Genomic DNA, 21,798 nt, shown 5'->3' with positions numbered 1-21,798 from the left:
AGAGGTGAAAGGCAGGGAAAGAAACAACCGAGCCAAGCTGAAGGCTTCAGTCTGGGGTGGGATTCGAACTAAGGTCCACAGAGGTGAAAGGCAGGGAAAGAAACAACCGAGCCAAGCTGAAGGCTTCAGTCTGAGGTGGGATTCGAACTAAGGTCCACAGAGGTGAAAGGCAGGGAAAGAAACAACCGAGCCAAGCTGAAGGCTTCAGTCTGAGGTGGGATTTGAACTAAGGTCCACAGAGGTGAAAGGCAGGGAAAGAAACAACCGAGCCAAGCTGAAGGCTTCAGTCTGAGGTGGGATTCGAACTAAGGTCCACAGAGGTGAAAGGCAGGGAAAGAAACAACCTAGCCAAGCTGAAGGCTTCAGTCTGAGGTGGGATTTGAACCAGGGTTCACAGAGGTGAAAGGCAGGGAAAGAAACAACCGAGCCAAGCTGAAGGCTTCAGTCTGAGGTGGGATTTGAACCAGGGTTCACAGAGGTGAAAGGCAGGGAAAGAAACAACCGAGCCAAGCTGAAGGCTTCAGTCTGAGGTGGGATTCGAACTAAGGTCCACAGAGGTGAAAGGCAGGGAAAGAAACAACCGAGCCAAGCTGAAGGCTTCAGTCTGAGGTGGGATTCGAACTAAGGTCCACAGAGGTGAAAGGCAGGGAAAGAAACAACCGAGCCAAGCTGAAGGCTTCAGTCTGGGGTGGGATTCGAACTAAGGTCCACAGAGGTGAAAGGCAGGGAAAGAAACAACCGAGCCAAGCTGAAGGCTTCAGTCTGAGGTGGGATTTGAACCAGGGTTCACAGAGGTGAAAGGCAGGGAAGAAGCTACTGAGTCAATTTGAATGCCCTTATATGGGAACGATAGCACATTGCAAGACACATGCAACTTGCAAGTCACAGGCGAACAAATATTGAAAAGAAATGTTCTTCTCATGTGTCAAACAGCCCACGCTTTGGTCTCAATCAAATGACATAAAATCTGTGAGTGACAGTTGACGCTCACTGTGACAACCTTGGATGTATTACGAACATTGTTTTTCCACACAGCTGGTGTCATTTCTATTACCACAAGAAGATCACATATAAGTGAATTCCTCCAATTACAATCAAATTCCACTAATCAATAAAGACAGTGTAAAGTCTTGGTGAAAATCAGAGAAATAAATTAATTAATCGTAAGTCCGAAATGGTTTTAATCGACTGGATCATGTCAGGGCCAGATTATCCAATAAGCAGTTAGGCCTCAGGCTAACAACAATTAAAATTGGGGCCTGTGGTAAAACTTTTCAAGCAAATATAATAAGGGTGTGTGTCTCTTTGGACTTACCGCAGCCGAAAGCTTAAAACATCAATCTTAGGTATTATCTTCAAGTACGCGCTAATCCTCCAATCAGATTCGCAGAATGGAGTGGTGATAAAAACCTATATTGCACGGCTAATATCATTATCTGCGCCTTGTGTGTTCTATGGTCACGCGCCAAGTTTGCTTGAAGATAAATACATTATCACAAGTGCTCGTGGAAATACAGAAAATATAGTGCGTCTGCGTCCCATATCCAGCTCAGCCTTCGGCCTCGTTGGACATGGGACGCAGAAGTGCTTTATTTTTCCATATTCCACTCGCACTTGTGTGATAACTTATAATATACCTATGCCTACTGCCTACAGAACACTTAACCATGCCCAAGAACCTAGGGCCTATGGACGCTAAATTCCGCCCTAGAACCTGAGTCCTACAGAATATTTAATTCAGCCCTGGATAAAATATTCGGCTAAAATAGTACTAGCTGAGCTGCACTAATATTTAAGTTGCGTCCAATCTGGTTATGAAGGAAACATTTATATGAGCGCAACATGTAACAACATGGAGAGACAAATAAAAAGAACTTTTAAATGTTCAAATAAAATGCAAGTTAGTTTCATTTTTGTTGGATAACAAAATCATTTTTGCATCCTCCAAATGCACCATTCATTTCATGCCTTCATTTCATGCCTTCATTTAAAAGCCATCACTGAAGTTGATAACACTTGACAATGAAACTGTGCAGTTATTAACTACTATTAATTATAGTAGGAAGTTAAGATATGCAAACTATCTGATAACTGTTTCAGTAACACTCTGAGGTGTTTCCAAACATGACAGGACTAAGTGTTCCCGACACCAGACTCACAATTATTTCTTGTAATTTGTTTGACAGTTGCATTTTACAGTGAGGGTGTGGGAAGTACAGGCTGGTAAAATGTGATTGGGGTAGGGGCAGTAATGGCATTCTTTCAACATGTTTAATGCCCAATGTACAACATTTTAGTTACGGTATATTATTCTTGAAGGGAAGGCTAAGGGCGCTATATAAAAACCGCTTGTTATTATTATTATTATTATTAAGGTATACATTTGGTAATCACTCTTAAAATGACTGGTAATAAACCTTTTTGGTTAGAAGCCTACAGCAGCTTTTGATAGTAGCTTTTTCGACAGCTTTCCTTTTGAGAAACATTTCACTTTGAAGTAATGTGGTTATTTAAAAAGACATCAGTAACGCTTCTCAGTTTGTGTATTTCTATAAGGGACATATTTGCTCAAGATCAACTTCTTGGAAAACTTTGAAGGGAGATGTGTGAGATAATAGAAATGTATAGCAATGTACATGGTGTAAGGATACATGTATCTACAACAACACAGTTATAGTCATGTTGGTTCCTTGGTCAAATTATATTCTCCAGGCAGATACCTAGACATGATCCTCATCCATAAATCATGTAATAATAGCTGTACAGTATTATGCTTTTCGAGTCACTTAGTAGTCTACATGTCTCACTGAATTGGACAGCGCCATCATTTATCTTTAATAACACATGGGACCAACAGCTTACTTCCCATCCAAAGGACAGGCAATTAATAATAACAATAATAATGATAAAGTGTCTTGTACACATGTGCCTTGGCCTTGAACCGAACCCACACTCTGATCAGAACTGAAGTGTGTGCAACAAACAGCTTGGCAAAGACACTCCACAAGTAAACATAAAGTGTCATCGGGTGAAAAAACCTACATTAGGAAGCTCAAAGATGTTGTTTTAACTCTTATCTTATTACTGTGTTTCAATAGAGTCAGCGCTTACTAAAATGTCTGAAACAATGCTCAAAACTTTTGGAGGTATGTTGAATTGATGACATTTCATCATTTTTGATAATCCCTGTTGTTATAGATTTCAATGAGCTTTTGGAAACAGTGTCCTCTCCACACACAAAAACGTGGAAGAAAATAACACTAACAGCTACTCCTTTCAAAGCCTGAATTCAGATAAAAATCTGAAACTTTGTATTTCCGAATATTAAAAAAAAAGCGCTTGACATCTTAGCTTATAGACAGGAAACCCCCTTCTTCAATCAACTACAACACCTCCCCTGTCGGATAACTGTGTATACTACGTTATACCACATCATCCATAATGTCATGTCATTCACACAATGCCTGGCATCTTAACTCGACTTGACAGCAATGCACAGAAGCTTATTAAGTCAATAAATACCATCAGTTATGTCAACTCAAACATTTGTTCCCGGCAGTAATGTGAGTTATGACAACATTTTCTGGGCACCATTTAGCAAGAGGCATTCAACTTGCTGGATTGAAACTGGGTTAAAAGGCCTCAATCTGTCATTTTGTGTCAAGCCCAATGTCATGCATATTTATTGGGTTGCATGTTTTATGATAATATATACAATATAAATCAAGCTGTGTTTATTCTTTGCTACTGCTGCCTTTTTCTACTGTGTAAAATTTGGTTGAAATATTAGACTTTTGCTACTGTGTTACACTTGGCACATGTGTTACCAGTTGCTTTTGTGTTACCCTTTAATAATGTCACCTTTTGCTACCGTTACCATCTTCTACTGTGTTTATACCCTACTCTTTGTTACCTTAACTTTTCGCTACTGTTACCTTTTGTTACTGAATTACCCTTTGCTAATTCATGTAATAACTTTTCGGTACAGAGTTACACTTTACAACTCTGTTACCTTTTGCTATTGTGTTACCCTTTTCTACTGTCACCTTTTGCCACTGTGTTACGCTTTGGTACTGCGTTACGCGTTGCTAATCTGTTACCTGTTGCTACTAAGTAACCCTTGTTTCACCTTATGTTACTGCACTACCTTTTGCTACTGCGTTACTCTTTTCTACTGTCACCTTTTGCCACTGTGTCACCTTTTTGTACAGCGTTACGCGTTGCTAATCTGTAACCTGCTGCTACTAAGTAACCCTTGTTTCACCTCATGCTACCCCACTACCCTTTGCTACCGTTACCTTTTGCGACTACGTTACTCTTTTCTACCGTTTTCTTTTGCTACTGTTACCTTTTGCTACTGTGTTGCCTTTGAAACTGTGTTACATTTTTAAAGTCACAAAAACATCACTTGGGTTATGGAACGGAACCACATCAAGTTTCACTTCAGATCAAAGTGAAAATCAGTTTGAAGTTTTTCGAAAATGCCATTACTATGAACAGTGTTGACACAGCCAAGTTGTTTCTCAGATTTCTTACTAATCACATCGACAACCTCTACAATTGCAATGTACCCATTTAGGGTTTTTTTCAGGGAGATGAGAAGAAATTATATTAAGTGTTTTGCCAAATAACATGAGTGTCATTACTGGGATTTCAACCCACAGTCTGATGACTTAACCAGCAAAACATGAGATTGATATTGTAGATCACATGGCTTATAAAACACTCTAACTTACCAGTCTAAGATATATTAAAGACATGTCTAAGATACACAAACATGTTATCGTGGAAAAACATCAAACTGTCATAGGAAAACTAATAGTCCGAGATGAGAGTGGGTGAAAATGAAAAATCCTCAAAACACTTGTGGAAGGTTTAAGGGCTACCCAAACCTCTACCATACGTGTAGATGTATCATTTACAACATGTATACAGAAATGCATCTCACCATTGAGCAACAAAACTATTGAAACAAATTATTTGTAAAAATTGCTCGGTTCCGGATTTTAAGCTACGTGTCCTGGATTTGGGCAAGATGATAAGTCATCAGCACCGGCACTTGGCCTGTACCCTACTGGTGGTAGACCTTGGAAGCGAATTGTTACAATGCAAGTTTGGTCAAAATTTGTTTTGCATTAGCGTTGGCATGAAGAATGAACCTGGCTTAAGTACGCAGTAAACGCAAATGTCGACTACGAGACACACTCAAGTTTGTTGGACTACTGGACACATGCACAATCGTTGGACACACAGGTTATAGGTCATTGCCTATAAGAGTTATCGTTAGAAGTTAAATATATATGTTAATAGTAAGAGCATTCTGCACACATGCTGAGTTAGGATCATGCTACATTTTATGACCATGCTGTTAGCCACACACCTGTTATTTGATCAGTATAAGGGATTAGATTCAACACTCTGAAAATTCCTTTAAAATGGCTTCCAGGCCTGGGTTTTCTCACAATCCCGGCCATATCTCGTTTGGACTCCGCACCAAGTCCCCAGTGCCCCCTTTATGTTGGCTGTAATTGCGCGGTCTTCTGTGATCCCATCAACATTGAGCGGGGGACGGGGGATGAGGGAGAGAACGTTTATCACCAGGGAGAAGTGGAGAGGGAATGTTTCTTGTAATATTGCGAATGGATGTTCGAATCATTTTGGCCGGGATTGTAGACCAGGAACCTCCAAAATGTTACAATTCAGGGGGTTTAAAGGAGGAAATACAAAACTAAAAGTTTGGACGCAGTAGGGACTACTTCTTTCTCCCTTCGCTCAGTCCCCCTAATTATTTCTTCCACAATATTGAATGATTGGGAAACAAATTTTTAAGTACAGAAATCCAGCAGTAAAACATTTTTTCCTTAAATCCGCACACATTTCTTCCCTGATTGAATCTGGATATAGTTCTTACCTCAAATTCTTTAAAATACTCCCATGAGTACACCATGGCCAGCTTGGACAGTGCGATCATGACAGGGATGTATGCATCTGTACTGGTCTCAGCAGCCATGTCATAAAATCTCTTGGCTAAGTGGATATCCTGTAAGCAGAAGAATTAAATACCATGTAAACAGGCAAAAAGAACACCATCAGGAGTTTTAGGGTAAAAGTTTGCATGTAACAAATGCATTGTCTGTTGCACCTGTGCACAGCTACAATCATGGGCATCCTCAGAATCCGCGCATGAGCTCTTTACAACATTAACAACAGGTACATGTATCTGTATTCTAAATGTATTATGGGGAGAGGAGAATACAATGTACATGTATGTGATTCATGGTGGCAACAAGTTAAAGGAGGGGCTCCCAAGGTCAAATTAAATTTTGTTGTACACATTTTCTAATAGAAAGGGTCCTTATGAAAGAGGGAGAAAGTGTACCTTGCAGCCCCTTTAAGGTGATGGGTGCTACAGTTACTTCAAACGTATTATTCTGGCCACTGGCTTAAAGAGTCAAAGTCATACATCTAAGCCATGTTCCAGTTAGTGGCTTCAGAAGCCACCAACAAGGATTGCCAAGGGCTGCCTTAGCCACAGTCTTACCTTCTTCATGCCAAGTCCCTGTTCGTGCATGTAGCCTAGATTGAACATAGCCTGGGCGCTGTGCTGCTGCTCGCACGCCAGCCTGTAGTGCAATGCTGCAGTCTCGTAGTCTACATCCGTGCCATAGCCATAGTAGTGGTAATCACCGAGCTTCACTCTGGCATTGGTGTAGCCTAGGGGATAAGGAGGGTCAATATGACAGTATGATGTTCAGAGGTCAACCCATGTGAGATGTGCAGCGCCCTCTTGTTGCTAAATACAGATGACCTTTGACACTCAGATAGAATGGAACTAGATAGTAAAGCTGCACACGAGTCTGTAACATAAAGAGTTGCCTCACCAAATAAGGCACTCAAGAACCCAACAAAATGATTAATTAGTCATTACACAAGTTAAACAACATTGTGACATGGTGTCGGAGAGACCTCATGTTGCATATTAAAGGTCACACGTTTAGATGAGCTGAACTCATCTATTAATTACTCACATTTATCTCGTGTGGCTCACATGTTATTCACAGATGATAAACCAAGACTTATACAACAGATATCTGATGTAAGCTTAATATTCACTTAGTCATGATCAGGATAATAAATAAATGTAATGCATTATCTGTAGTAAACTACCGTACCTTGAGCTGCAGCTCTTTGCCAGTGGAGTAGAGCTCGTTGGTAGGTTTCATTCACTCCAAAAAGAGAATTTTCTCCTAGAACAGAGAAAGAAAAATAACAGAAATTCAAATAAATAACTATCAAATGTATCTTCAAAACATTATGGTGACATGGGTGGCTGTCGACTCAAATCAACTGTAACAAGGGTTATGTTTCCAACATCTCCTGGAGCTGAAAGAGGGTTATCCCCTGTAAATGTAGGCATGGATAACATCCACTAGGAGCCTGGCTGGTAGAGCAGAATGCACTGATACCTTCCCAACTTTTTAAGAAGCAATTAAGTCATGACCGGGATTCAAACCCACACTCTTCTGCTGGCAACACCAAAGCTTGGGTTTGGTGAACTAGACCACCTGGCCATGGGGCATGGAGGCAATGACCTTATGCATCTGTGAAGTATCAGACCTGCCATGACACACCACCATTGATTTAATTTACCCATTGTTTTAGACTTCTAGGTTCTACAAAGCTAGCAATTTGTTTCAGTGTCGATCTTTCCTCCTTGAAACAAATTATAACAAATAAAAGGGCCAGTATCCTACTGTTTAAAAACAGTCCCCCATCAACTGGTGTCTATGTTGACTTGGCCTCACTAAAACCTTCTGTTATTCTCTATCTACGTGTACATTGCCGTTTACAATTGTTTACTTAACTTAGAAATATTACTACATGTATAGTATACATGTTTGCTCTCCATGAACATGAACAAAGTAGCTTTTCATGTGACTCTGCATGCTCTGCCTACGGTCTGAGTACTTCATAACACTTTCTTCTCCACGGGCGTTAAACCACAGCAAACAAACTTTATCCCTACACAAGCTTTAGCGAGATTGCACTTTTGCCATACGACTGCATGTACACCAACAAATACCAATAATCTTTTTAACAAAATCGTGGAATATGATGTTTTCATCAACAAGTAAAACCAGAGCCAATCCCTTGAGGTCTTTGATTGATCTAGAAATGAAACCATCTGCCTCAGGATATGTGCAAGAATTAAGTCTTTTCACACATGTAGTTGATGTCATGTCAATAGGAGCGAACAGTTGAGCCAGCAGGTGTAGTCTTTGATGTATCCCGCATAAATAAAGTGGCTAAGCCTGAAAAAAATTACAGCCGAAAAAATCAGCCCTAGATCCTGGTCAAAATACAATTAAACTTAACAAGTCAAGTTTGAGTTGTACTTTTTCCCCCAATTTATCAAGATCCATTTGGAAGAACATCCTTAACAATAACAGTTAAAATTTATTAATACCAAAAGAATAAGGAAAAACAAAAGTGTATATAAACTGGAGCTAAATTTAAGCTTCAATAAAATCGCAGACTGAAACGCTGGCCAAGTATAAATGCAACAACTAGACAAGGAGATGGCAGGGGTTAAATGGCTCAGTCTTTGCCATGACGGCAGAAAACACTGCATTTAATTCCACTGGAGGATAATTTACAGAGGAGATGATCAATAGAGGGGGTTGGTAGAATTTATTGGACTAAATGGTAACGCATCCAGTCGAGGATAATTTACTGAGTAGATTATCAATAGAGGGGTTGGTAGAATTTATTGGACTAAATGGTAACACATCGGAACTATAGGACTCTGGTTGTGGTGGAATGCCTTATCCAATGTTAAGCAAGTTTACCAGTTCTCAGTTCCAGAGAACTAGATAAAACAGTAAGCTGGATTTTGGTGGATTTGGGGTAGTTAGTAATACACCATTTGACCTATCAAGCTCTTGGCGTGATATCCCATCATGGACTTTGCCGAGAAGAGAAGTAGAAGTAGAAGCCCACAGCGTACACATCAACAATGCAAATACATTGGGCTGAATAAATCATAACCATTACACTGCTAGGGTTAGCAGTCTTGTAAGACATGCTTTTTTTACTGGATTTCTTTACTGGGTTGTTTGTGTGATGTGGCGTCCTGGCAAGCTCAGTGTTATTAATTTTGTTTTTTTACCCATACACCGATGTGTGTTAGCACTGTATACTCAGTACTTTCACGAGTCCTGTGAACAAATATCACAGGCTTGTGATAGCACACTAACACACATCGGTGTATGGGTTAAAAAAAATTTTTTTTATAATCTTTATCCCCGTTGCAAATTTAACATCTCATATAAGCTCAGTGTTATTTTACCCAGGATTTTCTCCTTGAACCCCCCAAAATGTTCCCAAACAATGTTTGCTCTTCTGCCAAGAATGTGAACGTAGTACAGTGCAGAGACAGTGGACATTGCCAACTGAACGTGCATAAGAAAAAGCAGGGCCGCGGGCGTGTGTACACTTAACTCTTGTCCCTGTACGAATCGATAAGTGAACTAGACCCGGTCGGCGCAGTTGACATCATATTTTGACACTTGTAGTGTCGAGTCTGAAGTGCCTGCGTCTAGAGCCAACGCAAACTCACCGACATCCCGGCCTCTCGTTTGCATTTGATGATTGATACCTAAACTAACTTCACACCAAGGTTTGGTTTATTCATAAGAGAGACTGGCAAATAATCTAAGTTAAGATCGCAGGGTTAAACCAACCTCTGCCTTTGGCTGTATGCAGCAACGCAACGAGTGTGAGCGCTAACTCTGCCGTACATCAGCCTACATGTACCATACGTACATTACGTACATCAATTGCACAAAAACAACTTAGGGACCCAAATTCAGCAGGGAACAAAACCAACATTGTTTGTGCTTTAGGTACCTTTAATAGTAAGAGAAACTGCTTTGATGTTTACTGCAAAGCTGTCATCTTTTACTAGACACAAAATGTTGTCCTTGCTACATTTTGTATTCCATAAATGTTTGTCATTATAAATTCTCAGTTTGTTTGGGTTTGGATTTTTTAAATAAAGGCCCCATGTTTTTGCCAACCAAGGCACCCTTTGCATAAGAAACACTTTCCAGGAAAGGACAGGGTTCCCCTAGGATTTTTTAAAATGGCGGGCAAATCTGGACCCATGTTTTGGAAATTTTGCCAAAAAGGGCGCTGAATTAAAACAATGTCTCCGGATGCAACTACACAGTCTCAACTCCACTATCATGACTATAACATCATCATCAACTCTGCAGTTCTGCTCAAAGTTCTGACTGGATGCAACTAAAAAGCCTCAACTCTAAAATAAATAATAATAATAATTATTGGTTTATCTTTTGCTATTCTGCTCAAATGCCTGAGTGGATATAACCACGTAACCATAACGGTACACAGCTGCATCATCATACCACACTCGTAAGACCTTTACAATACTGTGGGGAGTTCTCTGAGTTACACAAGTGACTTTTGGGTATTTTTAAGTTTTTTGATACCTTTCGAAGATCAAGTTTTTGGGGGGCCATGTTATGAATCCCTACCCACTGTGAATGAAGATGGACGATGTAAGTTATAAAGTTACCTGTAGAAGTTGAAGTTAAAACAAAAAAGTGAAAATTTCACAAAATTGTTTTATTAATTTCTCAAACAGCGGGACACCACCTCAGCAAGTAATATTCAAAGGGAAGCTTTCTGCAAATTTATCCTTAATTTCAATGTAAATCTTTGGAAGTTTGTGTATCAAAATTGTGTTGTACAAAAAGTACCGAAAACCTCTAAGAGATATCCTTGTGTTTCATTAAGAAAAACTGTGAAATATTTTTGTTTATAATAAATGACCACTAATTTCCTTTAAATATTGAACAGTTTACCGACCTACATTGTACAGTATATGTAAATTTATTCTTTTCGTAAATGTGTTAGTTCTTGATCAGGGGCCCAAAATGAGGTCAAATACGTGGGTGGCATTAGCTCTAGGCACACAAATTGACTCAACCTCATTTTGCTTTTAAGACTTTACTAAAATGAGAAGTTACTATTTTAAGAATAAATTTATGAATATAAGTGTAGAAATAAAAGCTGAAAGCTTTAATCATTCTAAAGTACATGTAGATACCAGAGCTAGTTTTCAAAAAATATTTCCTCTGAGATAGTGTCAAAGTTGCGGAAATATCGTTTTAATATCCTTTTCATTTTATGTAGGCTGTGTTGTCATTTAGCATTCAAGCAATACACTGCTAGGGTCGACTTGTTAGGGCATTAAATATGTTTTTGAATTTAAAGGCACTATTGGCATAAGAATAAAACCTTACTTGGTAACAAGCAATGGTGAGCTGTTGATAGTATAAAACTTTGTGAGAAACAGCTCCCTCTGAAGTAACATAGTTTTTGAGAAAGAAGTAATTTGTCACTAAAATATTTGAATTTGATTTCGAGACCTCAGAATTAAATTTTGAGGTCCCGAAATCAATCACACAACTTGAGCGACAAGGGCATTTTTTCTTCCATTATTCTCCTGCAACTTCAATGACAAATTGAGCTCAAATTTTCACAGGTTTGTTATTTTATGCATACATATGTTGAGATACACCAAGCAAGAAGACAATTACCAAAGGTGTCCAGTGTCTTTAAGAGACTAGAGTGACCATTGCTTAACTTGGAATCTCTCTCTAGAAAAAGTAATTACTGTTAAGAAAGTGTCAGTCCCTATGGGATTGGTTATACCAGCCGCGTACACGAGTAACAGGCTTGACATCAAACCAGACCCATCAGCCAATATGGCTACAATGTCAAGTTCTATCAATAACTGCTGATAAGTTGGACAACTTCTCTTTTAATATTGGGGATTATTAATAGTGGCAGTTTGTTTTATGTGGATTCGTCATTTTTATTAACTATTATTCAGGTCTGATAATCCCTTTTTCATGTTTTGAAAGTCTGTAACAAATTCTTTCTTTGTTTCTCTGATACACGTACACAGCTGGGTGGGATGAGGGAGGGCAACACTTAAAACTTGCATACTTACACAATACTTGTTGGACACTTAGAACATGCCAATAAATGCAAAAGTAAGTTTCTGTTTTTCATCAAGTTATTGCTTATGTATACACAAGTTTCCATGACCCATGCAAATAAATATACAGAGCTACTCTAATTTGCTTTGTTTTGTACAGTGCACTGTCGGGTGCAAACATGCAAAGCTGTAATACACAAAATGTCTATCTCTTGTCCAACATCTGTAAACACACACAGTGCAGTTTCTCAAACAATAACTATCCTCCCAGGAAAAACAATATTAAAAGAAAGGAACAGCTGACAATTCTCAAGTTCAGATTTGATGTGTAATCAGAAAGATGCTAAAAAGACACGCACAAACACACTAAAGGACACGGGCAACGATGCCCTGTAAATAAACACATCTTCAAAAGTGATTAAAAAACTCGTCATGAGGACACTGACAGCACGATCACACAAACAGAGTACACATATTTGTGGAATTTTGTACTGACAAACAACATTATAAACTGCTTTGGAACCCTTTATGTAAGGCCTTAGAGACCACGGCCTAATAAAAAAGATGAGCAAAACCAGTATGGTTACAAACTGAAGGTAAAAACGTGTTAATGGCCTGATGTTTTGACCCTAAGAGACTTTCCAAAAGGAACATCGACTACTGTATGTCATCCTACAATACGGCATAGTGTGGTAGATGCACCGACAAAGTACACAGTCCACTGTTCTTCTCTAATGTCTGTCATTTAATAATGTTATTTTGAATGACAGACTTTGCCTGCTTACAAACAATCATATGCTTTAATCCATACACACACGGTTAGTTCCATGCACAGTTGAGCCACCATAAATAAACCCAACCATGATTGGTTTCAAAGGGCTGGTCAACCAACTGAAAAGTGTAACCATTAATTATTTTATCGAACAGAAACAATTCAAATTCATTTATGGTTTGTTTTAGCTTGCCATTATAAAGAACTTTGACAAAATTCTATTAGCAAAATGTCACTGTACATGTTTCATAACTTTTGCTGTCAGAGTACAGGGCCCAATTTAATGGCTTTATTTCTTAGGGGTAAGCAGAAAACTTTTGCTTTTGTGCGTCCATATTTCACAGTATCAGGCATTCCACGCTTACACAGCTAGCACAGAAATCCAGCGCTTGAACAGTAAGCAAAGAATGGTGATTGTAAGTGCATAAAACGGCGGTAAGCAGAGCCATGAAATCAGGCCCTGATGGTATATCGAGTGTCAGCAGTTTATCCACTTACCTTGGTCTAAGATAAATGCCACGTTACTCTGAGCAACTTCATAGCCCAGCTCGGCAGCGAATGAGTACTGCATGAGCGCTGAGTGGTCATCATGATCCTTGTATGAGCTGTGCGCCTCCATTAACATCTCAGACCACTCGCCTCTCTCCGCAACATTCTTGAACAACTGGACGAGAGAAACATGAGTCGAAAATTGACGTTAGTTGAAAAATATGATATTATTAACCTATTGGATTCATTATGGTAGAGGTGTTGCTGTCTAACCACTTGATTTGTAAGAGTGGAATTTTAGACTTCTAGTGGGAAATTAATCCCTGCCGCTGCCCTGGGCAGGAGTAAGAAGTGACCCCTCACCACCCCTCAACCACTCCCCGCCCCTTAGCTGGTTAGAGCAAAAAATGGCTGATAAAAAAAATACAAATAAATAAAAAATCATTTTAAACTACATCAAGGGGTGAGAGTCATCGCTAAAGAAAAAGCATGAAACTTGGATCAGAGTTTTAGTATGTTGAAATGATGGCATTTCCACCTTTTTGTAACACTTTTGGAATTAAGATTTCAAAGAGCATTTAGGAACAGTGTTCTGAGCAAGCACTAAGGAAATAATCAAAGAGCATGCTTTAGAATAAATGTGGGAAAAATAACAGATTTTCTTCACTAGGCTAACTTCGGCTAAAAGTCTGAAATTTCTAATACCAAAAACATTTACAAAGATATCCCCAACACATTTACTGACTGTCCATGTATGTACATGTAGCCTCAAATCTCAAAAGAGATGTCCAAAGGGAATCATAAAACAGAAAATAGCTTGTGGACTAGTGACCAAGTGACAAGGCAAGCTAACTAGCCCCCACACCCCTCCCCCGGCTAGTTACTGAAATAGTGAAGAGCAAATCCTGAATGGCCATTTACAGATCTTCTCTTTAATCTAGTATTGCTACATGAGGTAAGTCAATGTCCTTTTGAGTGGTCCAGCAATACTGGACACTCCAGCGTGTCAGAACCACACTGATAAAACGCTCCATCGCTCCCCCAAGGACCACTCCACCAAATTTGCTTTCTTCAGCAGAGAAAGCCGGAAGAAGGAAAAAAACTCCTGAACAGTGTACAAATTTACTGATTTACCGCGGAGGGTTTGTACAAGGTTAATGCCCCCTAAAAGAAAAGGCATTCTGGACCTCGGGGGGATGCTGGATAAATGACGGATTTTTCCCCGTCACTAGTTCATTGCTCTACGAAGTCGACGAATCATTACGCAGTGGGAAGTAAAAGGTTGGACTGCTCGTCAGTGGGGACTGGATGGAACAAAACATGGGTTTGATTCCAAATTGAAACCATTTATTAAATACTCCCAACGTGATAACAGCTAACTACCAAGAAAGATTGATGCTCCGTCAAAGAAATCACAGCTTCCTGCGGGAATAATAATATATGAACATACCCAAGGTTTTCATTTCCACAGTGTTTAAGATAACATTCATACTGATTCTTGACATCAATCAGAGGTAGTTGATTTATTGCTGTGGATGGTTTCAGACATATCGATCAGAGTACACAATTGTACATTGGTGTAGGAGGTGGGTTCATTGTAGCTTGGGGATGGGAGATGAGGGGGTGTGAGTGGCAAGGGGTTGGGGGGGAGGGACAAATATCCCAGGAGCTGCCTTTGGGGGGGGGGACTTAACAAATGTTTTAAAAACAATTTAAACTTCTTATGCACCAGGCTTTGGCTGTGTTTTCTTAAGCGCCAGGCGTTGGTTGTGTTTAATAATAGTACGTTAACACAATGCTGAATTTTTTTTTTATGACCCTAACAAAGAGCAGGCCTGATACTTCAAGGAGGCACTGAAGGGGATTGCCTCCCATGCCCCTGATAATTGTCTTGCTGCCCTTGAAATGCTTCAAAAGAAATTGACAATGTTCTCATATAGGGTGCCCTTTACCAAAGTGAAGCAGTTGAAACTGCTGTCCCATCAATGAAAACATTGACTCTATATCATCATCGATTGTCTGATGTATCTAAAGTTTGGCAGTAGCCAAGCCTAAACCTGGTCTACGTGATTGACTATAGACACAACCCTCGGTCATCACACTTTCCTACCCTAATTCATTGGCACGATTCTAATTTGTAGAACACGACATAGCCGTGTCAAAGTCACTACAGACAGCTCTACCACTCCTAATAATTTACACCAATCTCTTAACCCATCACTTTACTGGGTCAACAAATATTTGCAGTCTGTATTTTTTCCTTTTTTTCTTCAAGTTTTTAGGGAGTCTCAAATACATTTGTTTGCATTTGTCTCAAAAGCAGCAGCAAATTGTACCTGACGGCACGGCCGAGACTCATTAATCAGAAAATTATGAGACAACTCCTGACACTCCCATTTACGTTGGCAAAGTATCTCGTTAGTATTGGTATAAGATATACTGTCAACAATGAAGTACGCACTAAATGTATGACAAGTTCACGCTCAAGCGAAAGTTCAGTTTTGTGGGCGGACAAACCTGTATGACTTGCTTGGTTATGAATCTTCACCCTTCAAACCTTTACGAAAAACAATCACATCGTCAATATTTATTCATTGTAGCAACTATGGGTTTTTTGTTACAAATACATACAATAGATCACCGAGACTTGAGATTTGTTGCTAGGCAAGAAAATTACCCTCATCAGAAAAGTACATAAGGACATCGAGTATTCGATCATCCCGTGTCATTTTCTTCCCCCGGCATGCCTTGCTCACTCATAACCCATAGAATTATCTGTTGTAAATGTGCAAATAATAATGGCGTATTTCAACAAGGCCTGTGGCTGATTTACTCATTGCACACGGTCAAGCATGGTCCAAGGGTGCCCTGGAAAAGTGGTAACTGGTCCGCTCTCGTTCGTCTTTGATCTTGTGACATGTTGAACTGTATGTAGTTTAGGGTGACTGTGTCAAACATGATTCATTTTGAAGTGAGACTTGCATATTGACTCATGTGTACTAAATATGCCCAAAAGCTCCCTGCAAGCATTCAAAAATGTTTCAACAGGCGTGTACACAGAGCAGTCACTTCCAGAAAGCCAATCAGTCCTACATGTCAATGCTCCCCCTTCCAGGGGTATAAGAGTGACGAGAAGGATCAAAACAGCGCTGGCCAAGGGAGTGAGGTTGGAGGAAGCATGTCACCTCTTCCTTAAAACAAGACAACTTTAGCCCACCAAGATCCCACAGAATGCCCTGCTTCTGCAAGCGCTGATTCTTTGCTTTCGGTTAAGCAGAGCCATGAGACTGGGCCCAGGCCACTGTCTGTGAGCAAGGCTCAACTACTAATTATCCATGATGATACAACCATAAGAGCTCAGCCACCTTGGTGGATCCTTGTGTAGATTAATAACCCATGGCAGGCAAACTTGCTGGCGGGCATTACATGTAGGTTCAATCTAATTCAAAATCACATACATGAACAAAACACACTGAAGTCTGCTTGCTAAATTCAATGATATAATACACACGCACATGTATAATGTTACATTTAAGAATACTTTAACACTGTTATTATTTTATTAAAGGGAACATACCAAAACTCATACCAATTTTGTTTCCTCAGCTATTTTTGGCACACAGGGGGTTTGGCACAGGGGGCTTGGAACACAGGGGACTTGTCACACAAGGGGCTTGTTACACAAGGGGCTTGTCACACAAGGGACTTGTCACACAGGGGGCTTGTCACACAGGGGGATTGTCACACACGGGGATTGTCACACCCAAGACTTGTCACACCCTAGACTTGTCACACAAGGGGGCTTATCACACAGGGGGCTTGTCACACAAGGGACTTGTCACAACCTAGACTTGTCACACAAGGGGCTTGTCAAATAGGGGGCTTGTCACACCCTAGACTTGTCACACGAGGGGCTTGTCACACAGGGGGCTTGTCACACAAGGGACTTGTCACACCCTAGACTTGTCACACAAGGGGATTGTCACACAAGGGACTTGTCACACCCTAGACTTGTCACACAAGGGGCTTGTCACACAGGAGGCTTGCCACAAAAGGCGCTAAAGGGACTTGTCAGAGGTGTCTTGATGCATTAAAGACCTTGAGCATGTACATTCCAGTGCATTTCCTGGCAGGCAAGATACTGCACTGGTATAAGGGACATTTTACAGAACAATCTCTGGGCTGTGTACAAATCCTGCCTGCAGGAAGCCAAACCTGTTTTGGTCCTCTGTAACATGTGAAATCACAGATTTATGGCACATCACTCAAGGACCAAGAATAAATAGGTGGGACCAATTTCATAGAACTGCTTTGTCACAAAAAGCAAATAAGCACAAAACAATTTAGGCTACCAGAAATACGTTACCTGCCGGAAATGCCAGTCCACATGTAAAAATTGTGACTGGTATCGTGAAATTTGTTTTAAAATATTTCCTGCTTTTAAAAGCAGCTCCATGAAATTGGACTGTGGAAGTGACGCCTACATGAATGTCATGAAAATACCATGGCACCTCCTATGCACAGAGCAAACTTGAATGTCATGGCTTTTCTTAACAAAAAGCTAAGTGTATTAATATAATAAATTTAAAATGTAATTGCAATTTCAGAGGAAACTCAAGGTTTTAAACGAAGGCAACCTTGTTATAAACGTACCTGCTTTATAGAATTGTTCTGTTAAAATGTGCCCTATTGCTCACGCCTCTTACGGCTCACTTATCTTACTGTACCTCGATTATAGATCAAGATATAAAGTCAGTCGATTCCAAACCATTATATCATAGACTCGACCAAGTGTAGCTGGTAGCACCACAGGTATTCCAACTCAATGGTTATACAACAAAGCAGCTTAATCTCAATCTTTTGAAACTGACTCAAGATAAAAGTGAGTTAAGATAGAGCATCAACAAGTATAACTAGACATTGTCTTCATAATGGAGCAGCTTAACCTCTCTGAATCACCAAACACTATTGAGGAAACACCGGCTGATGGAGAAACAACAACGGGAGATGGCGATGGTTTTGGCAAATTCGTTATAGCTCTATATTGCATGATCAGCATGCTTGGTATCACTGGTAACTTACTGGTTGCCATCGTACTCCTCCGTGTGCCGTCCCTGCGGTCTAATACCAGTGATTTCTTGGTGCATCTCTCCATTGTAGATTTCATGGTCTGTGTTCTGGTCATTCCGTATTTCCTAGCACCTAAGCCCAACCCTACTCCGAACCCTGGGTTTTTCGGTGAGGTGGGGTGTCGACTTCACAAGTCCGAGTTCCCATTTTGGTTCTTCACGATGACGTCAGTCTTGGGTTTGACTGCGGTCAATTTGGAGCGCTATGTAGCCATTGTCTACCCACACAAATACAAGACGATGTTCTCTAAACGAAACAAATATGCAGTTATTGCTGTCTGCTGGATGCTTGGAGCTATTACGAAGTTGGAACATGTGATTTTGTATGAAGAAGACAAAGTCATTGGTTGTCACCGAGACGGCTGGTCGAGCGGGGGAGCCCAGGCGGTACTTGGAATGTACACTTTCACTGTCAGCTTCTTCGCTCCATTCATTGTGATGATTTTTGCGCAAGTGAAAGTTATCTCGACGCTGAACAGACAAGTGAAGATGTTAACTGCACGAACAGGTTAGTGAAAGATTTATTTTGTTTACGTTTATGTGAGAGACACACGCGTGTTCGATAGTGTTCTATAATCATGTTCTTTATCTGACGCATGCACAATTTGTGTTCCCTGTTGTGTTCGTACTGTTCACACTCTCTCAAACTGGCCGGGTACCTTGCTCCACCAACCAGGGACCCCATTGTCCTCGTTTGATAAGGTTCCCAGTTTGAGTATTCTAACCCACCACACAAACATGAGCGTCCCACAATGGATTAAAACCTTTTACAATCAACATTCAGCAATAACTGTGCATGACTACTTCACTATTTATTGCAGCCACTTCGGGTTTAAATCCAAGCGACCAGCGTGAGATGTGGCAGCTCCGAACCTCCCAAACCCTGGTGAAGACACTCCTGGCCTGCGTCATCACATTCGGTGTATGCTGGACTCCAACTCATGTCTGGTATCTGCTCTTTAACTTCGGTGTTCCAATGGCCCCAGGTCGCCCTCCCCATCGTCTGACTATCATCTTAGCGGTTGGTAATTCCTGTGTGAATCCAGTCATTTACACAATGACCAACAAGCCGTTCCGTAAAGGGATCAGGGAGCTGTTTTGTAAGCAGCTGGATTCTAACCAGGTGGCTGACGGTGTGGCGACCGGCACTGTGTCTGAGACAATCTCTACTGCCCAATAGAGAAATACTTTGATTAAATTAATCCTCAGCAGAAACAACGTATGTAACATGGTTTTTTTTCCAACGAAAGCACACCATACCAGACAAGTCTTGGAAATCAATTAACATCAATCTACTCCCAGGTGATTTGGTCAAAACTTTGCAGACAATACAGAAGCCTTGGAATTTCTTATGTTGCTAGTTCATGATCTTATGTTGTTAGTTCACAATATTCCAATGCGACAGCATTCTAAGATTTCATTGCCATTCTTTCGCAATTGAAGTTCTTAAATTGTTATAGTAAGTTGAAAACAGTCTGATGTGATGTACAACCTGCACCTTTGTAATAGTTTGTGAAGAGACAATACTTAAAAAATCATGCTAAATGCTGCACACAAACCAAATAAACTCCTTCAGCACTTTAAAGAATTGTGAAACACAGCTTTAATCTCACAGTATCATAATTACAGAACACCCATTAATGTCATACACGTGGGCGACATTCCTTTTCAGACAAAGTAAAAGAAACAATCAGAAAGTTTCTTGGAACATTTTCAGGAATTTCACTGCAGGCAAGAAGCTAAATTGCGTTGTGTGCTTCACACTTCCTGCACACTTCCTGTTTATAAATAACCGAGCATATTTCAGCAACAATTAAAGTTGATAGCTTTAGAGTTTTTTCAGGCGGTGGGGTAACTACTAGTTTTTGTTTCCTTCATCTGATTTCTAAAAAAATGTCCCTGTTCTTCATTCTTAGGGTATTGATGTATTGATGGGCCCGTGTTCTCCCTTAATAAAAATTGTTCCGCCGGCCAAATGCTAGTTAAAGCATTTTGACCAGACAAAACAAAGAAGAAAAGGGAATCAAAAGATCAGCTGAAAAATTACAAGCTAAATTGTCTTACTGGCTAGTCACTATCAGACCTGCGTGGTGAATCTGCTGATGAGAGTCAAACATGCACTAAGAGAAATGCAGTGTAGGGATAAGGGACATTTTACTTTTGTTGTCATAGTTTTCAGAAGAATTAATAAGTGACAAAAATAACAGCAGAATAAGTTTTGAGATGAGCCCCCTTTCACTCAGAACAATCTCTGTATGATAAAAGATTGTATGTTTTCTTCCATTGGGCTGTGTACAAATCCTGCCTGCAGGAAGCCAAAGCTGTTTGGCTCCTCTGTAAACATGTCTGCATGTGATATCCAGTTTATGGCAAACCACTCAAGGACCAAGAATAAATAGCTGTGGGACCAGTTTCATAGAGCCGCTTTGTCACAAAAAGTAGCCAAGCACAAACAATTTAGGTTACCAGAAATAGGTTACCAGTAGAAATGCCAGTCCACATGTCCAATTTGTGACTGGTATCCTGAAAGTTGTGTAACAATATTTTGTGCTTAAGCAGCTCACTGAAATAAATATACATGTAGGTCTGTGGAAATGAATTCTTTGTTATGAAAATACATTGTCACCTCTTTTCCACAGAGTAAACTTGATTATTTTAGGGCATTTCTAGGCAGACAAAAAGCTAAGTGTGTTTATACAATACATTTAAAATGTGATTGCAATTTCAGAGAAAACTCAAGATTTTTTAACGAAGGCAACCTTGTTACATGTATGTACCTGCTTTATAGAATTGTTCTTCACACGCCTCTTACTGCTCACTTCTCTTATTGTACCTCGATTTTAGATCAAGATATAAAGTCAGTCGATTCCAAACCATTAAATCATAGACTCGACCAAGTGTAGCCGATAGCACCACGGGTATTCCAACTCAACGATTATACAAAAATTCATCTTGATCTTTTAAAACTGACTCATGACAAAAGTGAGTTTAAATAGAGCATCAAAAGGTATCAGTAACTACGTGTAGACATCTTTATCATGGAGCAGCTTAACCTCTCTGAAGCATCAAACACTATTGAGGAAACACCGGCTGATGGAGAAACAACACTAGGAGATGGCGATGGTTTCAGAAAATTCGTTATAGCTCTCTACTGCATGATCAGCGTGGTTGGTATCACTGGTAACTTACTGGTTGCCATCGTACTCCTCCGTGTGCCGTCCCTGCGGTCTAATACCAGTGATTTCTTGGTGCATCTCTCCATTGTAGATTTCATGGTTTGTGTTCTGGTCATCCCATATTTCCTAGTGCCTAAGCCCGACCCTACTCCGAACCCTGGGTTTTTCGGTGAAGTGTGGTGTCGACTTCACAAGTCCGAG

At 40.2% G+C, this 21,798-nt stretch overlaps 1 protein-coding gene across 2 annotated transcripts in view; it reads right to left on the bottom strand.

Moving 5' to 3' along the window:
• LOC117290893 (protein sel-1 homolog 1-like) overlaps nt 1–21,798 on the bottom strand; it is a 61,183-nt gene that overhangs the window by 8,046 nt on the left and 31,339 nt on the right. For both annotated transcript variants that reach the window (XM_033772466.1, XM_033772474.1), the window contains exons 14-17: nt 13,302–13,467; nt 7,173–7,247; nt 6,542–6,714; nt 5,912–6,040 (exon numbers count right to left, since the gene is read on the bottom strand). In XM_033772466.1, coding sequence (XP_033628357.1) covers nt 5,912–6,040; nt 6,542–6,714; nt 7,173–7,247; nt 13,302–13,467 — 543 coding nt within the window. The remainder of the gene's footprint in view (nt 1–5,911; nt 6,041–6,541; nt 6,715–7,172; nt 7,248–13,301; nt 13,468–21,798) is intronic.

The sequence above is a fragment of the Asterias rubens genome, chromosome 1 (assembly GCF_902459465.1).
Source record: "Asterias rubens chromosome 1, eAstRub1.3, whole genome shotgun sequence".
Taxonomy (NCBI): domain Eukaryota; kingdom Metazoa; phylum Echinodermata; class Asteroidea; order Forcipulatida; family Asteriidae; genus Asterias; species Asterias rubens.
This window is presented reverse-complemented; position numbering and strand designations above follow the sequence as displayed.